General features: G+C 56.7%; 1 protein-coding gene across 1 annotated transcript; it reads left to right on the forward strand.

Annotated features, from left to right (window-relative positions):
* Positions 1-2,957: 2,957 nt before the first annotated feature.
* GPR25 (G protein-coupled receptor 25) lies at positions 2,958-4,697 on the forward strand. The gene has a single exon (XM_021064502.2). The coding sequence runs from the start codon at positions 3,037-3,039 to the stop codon at positions 4,495-4,497; it is 1,461 nt and encodes a 486-aa protein (XP_020920161.2). The 5' UTR covers positions 2,958-3,036; the 3' UTR covers positions 4,498-4,697.
* Positions 4,698-9,359: the final 4,662 nt, after the last annotated feature.

Below are 9,359 nucleotides of genomic sequence, written 5' to 3' on the forward strand. Positions count from 1 at the left end.
TAAATTAAAATGAGGTACCATTTCATCTCATAATCTAGCGAAGTGGAAAAATACATTTTTACTGATGAATATCTCTAACCAGATTGCACCGAACCTCTGACTTCCTTCAGTGCCTGATAATTACTGCTCAGTGCAAGCATTTGTATCAAACTATGAAAATTTTCATAGCCTTTGACCATCGCGAGGGTATTTATGCCCTGAAAACAGTGAGAAAAGGTTGTAGTGCATTTAGGACAAATTTCTGTAACAGCAAAAAAAAAAAAAAAAAAAAAAAGAAAAGAAAAGAAAAAAATACTACCAACCACCTAAATATTCAAAATTAAGGGATTAGAAAATTAAGCAACTTAGCAAAGTGCGCATTTGCACTAAGTGAGAAAAGCAGACTCAAACTGTGCACATCCTGATTACACATAAGCCTCTGAAACCATTGTGTAAAAAATACATACGTGGAGAATATCTGAGATGGAAAGCGGACAAAACAGAGAAACCTAAGCATAACAGGATCGCAGGTGAATTCTCTACTTTTGAAAATGTCCTTCCCCGGTTGGAAAGAATGCCACCACCATGTTGCTGCAGGAAGGCCAGGATGGCTGTTCTTAGTCCACATTCTGCGATGCACCTGTGGCTGTGCTGGTAAAAGAGGCAAGGTAGAATTTTCAAAACGTTTCCGAAAGAGTTAAGCTGTACAAAAAAAAAAAAAAAATTAACACTGGAGGAGAGGGGTAAGAGCTTAAATACACGGCCCAGGAAGAGCCAGACATCAGATCTGCTCCTGGAAGCCATCTAGTGCAAAGCGCTGGATATTTAGGTATCGAAGTGCGTCCTCTGATCTCAGGCTCGTGGGGGTCACAGCAATTGAGGGGCGAGCCCCCCTCACCTTAGGAGTTGGTAACGGTGGGGCGACAGGGTCCCGAGGCTCCAGGGTCCCGAGATGGGCAGAAAGGGCCACCCCCCAGGCCTGGCAGAAAGAACCCGCCTGGCACACCGGGCCACAGCCCCAGGAAGCAAGCATCTCTGTGTTTTTTAATAAACAACCTACTTCTGCTTCCCTTTGCCCCCTCTGCCCTTCTTGGCCCCCTCGCCCCATTCTTCTCCCTCACCTGGCGGTTTCCATGCATTCATCTGGAGCTTTCAGAATCACTGGCCTGTTCCCCCCACCACCACCACCAAGCAAAATCACAGAATCACAGCCCCCCACCACCACCTTCCAGAGAAAGAGGCCGCAGCCTCCAGGCCTCCTGGAACGTGAGCATCCTTGCAGCCACCTCAGGATCAGACAGCAGTCCCTCAGGGTTCCAGGCCCCAGGGGTCTTTGGGGGGAATCCAGCCTGGGGCCAGGATGCCGTGGATACCGGGCAGAGTCCACCCTCCTGGGCCTGGTCTCTTGCCTGCCTCCCCAACCTGTAACTGGCCCAGGACAGATATTTCTCTCCTTAAACTCCATCTCTGGGGAGCTCCAGGGACCAGAGGGGCTGTAAGCTAGGGTAACCCTATGTCTCAGTTTGCCCCAGAACAGGCCAGGTTTAGGGCACAGCTTAATGACAATAATACCTATTTCATTCTCAGAAATGCCCTGGTTTGGGTTCTAAATTATTTCACCTCCCCACCTCACATCAACAGGACCTGGAACACGCACAAGCCTCTCCGTGGTCCCGACCCACCCGCTGCCCAGGCTCCTGAGTCCTGCTCTGAGACCCTCGACGCTACATTCTCTCTTGAAGGGCTCCTCTCCTCCTAGCCCCGCTGCCACTCACCTGGGTTCCCCCCTCTCCCTGTTCCAACGCAAACAATGACAACAGCCCACAGCAGGTGCCCTGGCTGCAGCCTCCCCTCCTTGCGTCCACGGTTCTGCACAGACCTGCTCAGAGCAGATGGGGGGGTGGGTATGCCCTCCTCAAAATGTCCAGTGGCTCCTACAGGTGACATCTGAGTCCTCCACTGCCTTTCCCGCATCCCCTCCCACCACCTCCTCCCACCTGGACCCTGCTGCTCTAATTCCCCCTTCAGTCCCTTCTCTGGAGCCGAGCTCAGGAGCCACCTCGGGAGAGGTTCTGACTCCCTCTTCCCATCCAGAAGCAGCTACTCCCTCCTCCCAGCTCCCTAAGGACCATTAACACGACAGCACGGCTGACCTTGAACAGGCATCCTGCACCTGGATCTAGCTCCTCTGCTGAATCAGTGACACTGCCCCCACAAGGTCAAAAAACGGGCATCTGTCGCTCTCGAGATACCCCAAACAGTGCCTGCCACATGGTGAGGCTATTAAGGACTGAATCAAACAAAACAGATAATTAATCCGCTTCAAAGTTGTAACGCCAGGTTGCCCAAGGGGTCATTCATTCCTGGTGATGACACACACTGTCACATCAGTTCCGGAACAGCAGTCATGGGAGGACGACCACTTAAGAAGAGTGGGCACCCCGCCTCCAAACTCTCCTTGGGCCCACCGGCTCCTTCAAGGCCAGTCTGCACCCCCACCCCCCTCCTGAACCCTCCCCTGCCTCTCAGCCCATAGGGCAGCTCACTCTTCTTTGAGAGGCCTGACTTCCGACTCCAGATGTCGGAGAGGGACCTCAGGTGCTGAGTCAGGCATCTTCTGTCCTCTTTCATACTGAGCTCACATCTGCCTGTGGCTCCACAGGAAGGTTTTGGCGGATGGAGGGAGTCAGGGAACCGCTGGGATTTGAATTCCAGCTTTCTTCCAGACAGGCTGTCGCTCTCTCTTCAGCTTAAAACCCTTTCCCTTTGGCTCCACGAGAACCTGCCCTGGTCAGAAAAGCCGAGCTCTGGACTGAGACATTTAATCCGGCATCTCTGCAGGCCAACACCCCTTAGAGCCTGACTGGAGGTAGGCCCCGGGGGGTTTAGGCTCCCCCCACCCGATCTACTGTGCCCAGCTGGCACAGCTCCGGGTCCTGTCTCCTCACAGAGATGGGGAGCAGCATGAACAGGGGTGAGAGATAGTGGGAATGGGGATGGATTGGGGCGTTCCCAGCCTCCTGCACCAGCGTCAGACCCCTGAGGCATCAGCGACTGATGGAGGGAGGGACAGGCCAACCTCCCAGACCTGAGGACTTTTTCCCCAAGGCCCCCCACCCACCCTACCCCGAGCTGGGAAGCCCGCCCTGCCCGGGAGGCCAGCCCCAAATCTTCAGCCACGTCTCCGCCACAGGGGCCTGCCCTTCCCCCCCTTCTCCCCTTCCCCCCTTCTCCCCCCCCTTCTCCCCCTCCTCCCCCTCTCCCCACCTCCTCCTCCCCCACCCCTTCCTGCCCACCCAGTCGCTCCGGTCGAGGTGGCAGGAAGGGAGGTGCTGGGCACCGGCCGTGAAGAGCCATCCCGCGCTTGGCACCGCGTTTGCCCGCTCGCTCGGCACCGCGTCTGCCCAGGCCTCGCTGGCCATGCGCCCCACGGAGCCCTGGAGCTCCAGCCCGGCGCCGGCGTTCTGGGACTACTCCGGGTCGGGCGCCCCCGAGGAGCTGGAGGTGTGCGCGGCCCCGGACCTGCCCTACAGCTACGCCTACATCCCCGCGCTCTACCTGGCGGCCTTCTGCGTGGGCCTGCTGGGCAACGCCTTCGTGGTGCGGCTGCTGGTGGAGCGGCGCGGCCCGCGGCGGCTCGTGGACACCTTCGTGCTGCACCTGGCGGCCGCTGACCTGTGCTTCGTGTTGACGCTGCCGCTGTGGGCCGCGGCGGCGGCGCGGGGAGGCCGCTGGCCCTTCGGCGAGGGCCTGTGCAAGCTCAGCAGCTTCGCGCTGGCCGGCACGCGCTGCGCGGGCGCCCTGCTGCTGGCCGGCCTCAGCGTGGACCGCTACCTGGCCGTGGGCCGCCCGTTGGCCGCGCGCGCCTGGCGCACCCGGCGCTGCGCACTGGCCGCGTGCGGCGGCGTGTGGGCCGCGGCACTGGCGGCCGGCCTGCCCTCGCTGGCCTTCCGCGGGCTGCGGCCGCTGCCCGGGGGCGGAGGCAGCCAGTGCGGCGAGGAGCCGTCCGATGCTTTCCAGGGCCTGAGCCTGCTGCTGCTGCTGCTGACCCTGGCGCTGCCCTTGGCCGTCACCGTCGTCTGCTACTGCCGAGTGTTGCACCGCCTGCGCGGGCCGCCGCACATGGGCCGCGCCCGGAGCCGCTCTCTGCGCATCATCTTCGCCGTCGAGGGCGCCTTCGTGGGCTCCTGGCTGCCCTTCTGCGCCCTGCGCGCCGTCTTCCACCTGGCGCGCCTGGGCGCGCTGCCGCTGCCCTGCCCCCTGCTGCTGGCGCTGCGCTGGGGCCTCACCGTCGCCACCTGCCTGGCCTTCGTCAACAGCTGCGCCAACCCGCTCATCTACCTGCTTCTGGACCGCTCGTTCCGCGCGCAGCTGCGGCGGCGCGGGGCCTGCGGGCGCGGCGACTCCATGGCGCGCGGGAGCAGCTCGGCGTCCTCGCTCTCTGGCGACGACAGCTCCCCGTTCCGGAGCCAGGGCCGCTGGGGGCCCCGAGCCCTGACTTCCGCGGCGGTCGCGTAGCTGTGGGCAGCAGCGGAGCCCCGAGGAGCCGGAGGCGCAGCCACACGGGCCGGCCCCTACCCCCCACCCCGACCTGCCTCCCGGACCTGCCTCCCCAGGCTGCTCCGCCGGCACTGCCAGCTCTCCCAGAACCTCAGCTTTTCCAGCCTCCCCAAGCCAGGCGGCTGAGACCAGCTCTTCTCTCCTTCTGCCCAGTGGCGCCTGGTCTAATTGTCCGCAACCCAATAAGAGGCTTGTGCGATGGAGCCCACGGCAGCGGGGGCACCCGCGGGTCCCCCAAATCCGGGAGAAGAGAGTGGACCTGCCTTCTCTGCACCATCAGCGGTAGCACAGCCAGACCCGCAGAAGCACTCTTGCTTGTCTCAGGCTCTCCCTTCCAACCCCTACAATCGCCTCTGCCTTCTGAGAAATATCTTCTCCCAGTCAGACCCTCTGGCCCCTCACTGAAAATCCTATGTGGGACCTCCTACCTGCAGCCCTCCTTGGTGGCTGAGATCTTGGCATCATTACTCACCATCAGTTCAGATCTTCATTTGCAAAGCTCATCAAAGCGCGGGAACCAGCCTTGCTGGGGGCTCCCCAGGCCATTCCTCCTGGTGATTTCCCAGCTCCAGGCCCTGGGTTTATATCCCCACCCCTTCACCCCCACCTCCGCAAGCAGCACCACTCACCCCAGAAGCTCTCCTGCCCCATCCCTCTGGACAGAGGGTTCTGGAATCTCTCGCCAGGCACTGGGGGGTCTCTGCATCCCTCAGCCGGGACACCAGGCCCCTCTGTGAGTTCCCCTTTTTCAATAAATGCTTTTGCTGCCTGGCCCACAGCTGTGTCTGTCTTTACTTGGGCAGGGGAGGTGATGTGAGAGTCAGGAGGTGAATCGAACACAGGGTCACACAAAACTCAACCCAAGAGTTGAGGTTGACCTCAGGTGCTCCGGGTTTGATACGAAGTCTGGGACCAAGAGAGCTCGCCGCCCCACTGTGGGCACAGTGAGCCCTCAGGCCAGTGCTTCGTTTATTCTTCTTTTAAAGGACAGTTCCCATTTTAAAGGTTACAGAGAGACAGAAAAGGGGGGGCATCTGCCAGGCAGGTGTCACGTCAAAGAGGAAATGTGTCATTGCGACTCTCAAGCCAGTGTGGGACGTTTCCTCCTGTACGTTTCAAGACCCTCCGGTACAAATGTTTAAGAGTATCCATTTTCTGGCTCTGTGACACCCTTTGGGATTCCTGGAGCAGCTGGACATTCAAGGTTTATACTTTAAGAGGATTTAGCCTAAAAAAATGGTTGTCAGTGTGGAAAGGAACTCAGAAATTCTCTCTGGGGAGCTCCCGTTCTGGCTCAGGGAAACGAATCCGATTAGGAACCATGAGGTTGAGGGTTCAATCCTTGGCCTCGCTCAGTGGGTTAAGGATCCAGCGTTGGCCATTGCTGTGAGCTTTGATGTAGGTCACAGATGCAGCTTCGATCTGGTGTTGCTGTGGCTGTGGTGTAGTTCAGCCGCTGTAGCTCCAATTGGACCCCTAGTCTGGGAACCTCCATAGGCCATGGGTGTGGCCCTAAAAAGCCAAAAAAAAAAAAGCCAAAAAAAAAAAAAACCAAACACAAAAAACCAACCAAACAAAAAAAGAAGTTCTCCCTTGGGGCCCCCCTTTGGCAGCCCTCCCCTTGGTCTAGTGCCACCCAATTGCTCTTCCGTCACCCAATTGGGGCATTGGAATAGAGCCTGCCTGTCAGCCTGCCCTAGCAGGTCAAGCTAGGAAGAAACACACAACACACCCAGGCACCTCCCACCCTGGCAGGGAGGAAGCCTTGCAGCCTGCGGTCAGCGAGGCCAGCAAGACCCATCCCAGACATTTTGATACCCCAGAGCTCAGGTCCACTGAGGCCCTCCCTCGCCTCACCATTGCAAGGCAATAATTCCAAGCCAAGACTTAAAGCCTCAGGATCCTTGGGATCCAGCTCCCCTCAGGGTATTTTTTTTTTTTTGCTGTGGTGGTGGGGGTGCTGGAGACCTCAGCTTTCTGGGCTGTTCTGGCAGAGCCCCCAGCTCGTCTCCTGCCACCTTGCTTCTCCCCACCTGCTGACAACGTGAGCTCCCTAAAGACAGACAGGAAGAAAGCTTCTCCCCCTCCCCACCCCCAGCCCCAGTAGTTATCAAAACTCAGCATTTTCCTCCGTTGCCGGGAGACTGGAAAATGCTGATAAATTAAAAGAGAAAAGGGTAACAAAATTGCTCGTGTTACCCACACCCTTCAAGCCTGGAGGCTATAAAACAGTCCTCAGCATCCCTGTCATTGAAGCAAACCCCGTGGACCACAGCCCTTCGGGTAAATGTTGCTGTTTTCTTTTTCTGGCATGGGTCTTAAGCACCCTCGGTGTCTCTTTTTAGCCATGTTTTCTCTCTGTGTTTGTTGTTTGTCTCTCTGGTCAGGATGTGAGCTCAAATGGAGTGTGTCTGTTTGGCTTGATGCTGTGTCTCCAGTACTCAGGGAAGGGGGCGGGAGGGGGCTGTGGGGCGGGGGGGATGCTTAACCTCCTGTGGAGGGAATGATCCTTGGGGTCCTGCCTATAAAATAGTAAGAAATCATGTAAAGAGTAAAAGGGAGGCTGGTGCATTTTTTTTTTTAATTAAAGTACACTCGCCTTGCAATGTTATGCCAATTTCTGTTGCATAGCCTAGTGACCTGGCCATACATACGTTCTTTTTTTGGTTGTCTTTCACCATGGTCTATCCCAGGAGACTGGCTAGAGTTCCCGGCGCTGTACCGCAGGACCTCATTGCTCATCCATTTTTTTTTTTTTTTTTTTTTTGTCTTTTTGCCTTTTCTTGGGCCGCTTCCGCGGCATATGGAGGTTCCCAGGCTAGGGGTCGAAACGGAGCTGTAGCCACTGGCCTACGCCAGAGCCACAGCAATGAGGGATCCGAGCCTCGTCTGCAACCTACACCACAGCTCACGGCAACGCCACCTACACCACAGCTCACGGCAACGCCGGATCTTTAACCCACTGAGCAAGGGCAGGGACCGAACCCACAACCTCATGGTTCCTAGTCAGATTCGTCAACCACTGCACCACAACGGGAACTCCTGCTGATCCATTCCAAATGCAATAGTTTGCATCGACCAACCCCACGCTTCCCGTCCATCCCACTCCCTCCCCCTCCCCCTTGGCAACCACAAGTCGCATTTGATGTATGATTTCTATAAGGCCACACCGGAAAGGCTGGAGGAAATACAGCCAGTGTGGACAGTGGTTGTGTAGGGGGAGGGAACTGTAGCCCCTGTCTCTGCCTTGAAAGTTTTATGAGTTGTTGGTTTTTTGGGGTGCTTTTCTGGCCGTGCCTGAAGCACGTGGAAATTCCAGGGCTAGAAATGGAACCTGGGCCACAGGACTCATCAGACCCACTTCAGTGACAATGTTGAATCCTTAATCCCTTGAGCCACCAGGGAACTCCCATCGATAAGCTTTTTTATTTTTATTTGATTTTACTTTAATTTTTAATTTTTTTGTCTTTGGTCTTTTTAGGGCCACACCCTCAGCATATGGAGGTTCCCAGGGTAGGGGTTGAATTGGAGCTGTAGCTGCCGGCCTACACCACAGCCATAGCAACGCCAGATCCAAGCTGCATCTGCGACCTACACCACAGCTCAGGGCAACATCAGATTCTTAACCCGCTGAGCGAGGCCAGGGATCAAACCTGCATCCTCATGGATACTAGTCAGATTCATTTCCTCTGAGCCATGATGGGAATGTCTATTTTTTTTTTTTAAGCAGCTGCACCTGTGGCATATGGAAGTTCCTGGGCTAGGAGGTGATCGGAGCTGGAACTGCAGCTGCTGGCCTATGCCATAGTCACCACAATGCCAGATCCAAGCCTCATTTGTGACCTACACTGCAGCTATGGCAAGGCCAGATCCTTAACCCACTGAGTGAAGCCAGGGATCGGACCCACATCCCAACGGACACTCTGTTGGGTTCCTAACCAGCTGAGCCACAACGGGAACTCCCATCCACAAACTTGTTTAAAGGGCGGTGAACAAAGAGCTGTCATGCTACCCAGGTAACTCGGCAGACTCGCCAGAACCAGACTGGGCCCTAAAGGCAGACTTGGTCCTGACCCAGAGCAGTCACAGCCGGTGCCTTCCAGGGGCACCTCCGCCAGCCTCCTGCAGCCTCTCTTTCTTCATGGGAAGGATGGAGACGGTCCTGTCTGCTTGGGCAGCTCACAGATCAGAGGAAACCCATGTTCTTAAGAGGACTTTAAACTGATGTTATTTATTGATTTATTTAGTCTTTTGTCTTTTTAGGGCCGCACCTGAGGCATATGGAGGTTTCCAGGTTAGGGGTCTCATCGGAGCTGGAGCCACTGGCCTACACCACAGCCACAGCAACATGGGGTCCAAGCCACATCTTTGATCTACACCACAGCTCACAGCAACGCTGGATCCTTAACCCACTGAGCAAGGCCAGGGATTGAACCTGCAACCTCATGGTTCCTAGTCGGATTGGTTAACCACTGAGCCACAACGGGAACTGATGATTTAGACAGATGGCCCCCAGGAGCCCTGCCTTCAGGCCTGTCTGGGTACAGGCCTGGCTGCCCTCCCCTGCCCGTTGTCTGGGGCCTACAGAGGAGCCGTGGGGTGGAGCTGCCCTGGCTGTTTAAAGGTTGGGCACATGGCCTGTGTGATTCTGATTTCACATCTTATGACTAATTCTGGGCTTTCTTGGGCTCTTTCTCAGGGCACCGTGGTGGCCCAGGGCCCCGGGGTGAGTGATCTGGGGAGTTCACAGGAGTGGCAGAGCAGCCGAGGCTGTGCCTGGGACTGTGACTCAGCGCCCGCGTCACTTGGGACATGGTGAG

Source organism: Sus scrofa, chromosome 10 (assembly GCF_054392235.1).
Source record: "Sus scrofa isolate SSC_HxYL_T2T_F1_AM1 chromosome 10, Sscrofa_HxYL_maternal_Yorkshire_Landrace_v2.0, whole genome shotgun sequence".
Taxonomy (NCBI): Eukaryota; Metazoa; Chordata; class Mammalia; order Artiodactyla; family Suidae; genus Sus; species Sus scrofa.

Excerpts from the sequence above, each read along its gene's own strand:
- GPR25 (XM_021064502.2), top strand. The coding sequence starts at position 3,037 with ATGGAGGGAGGGACAGGCCAACCTCCCAGACCTGAGGACTTTTTCCCC.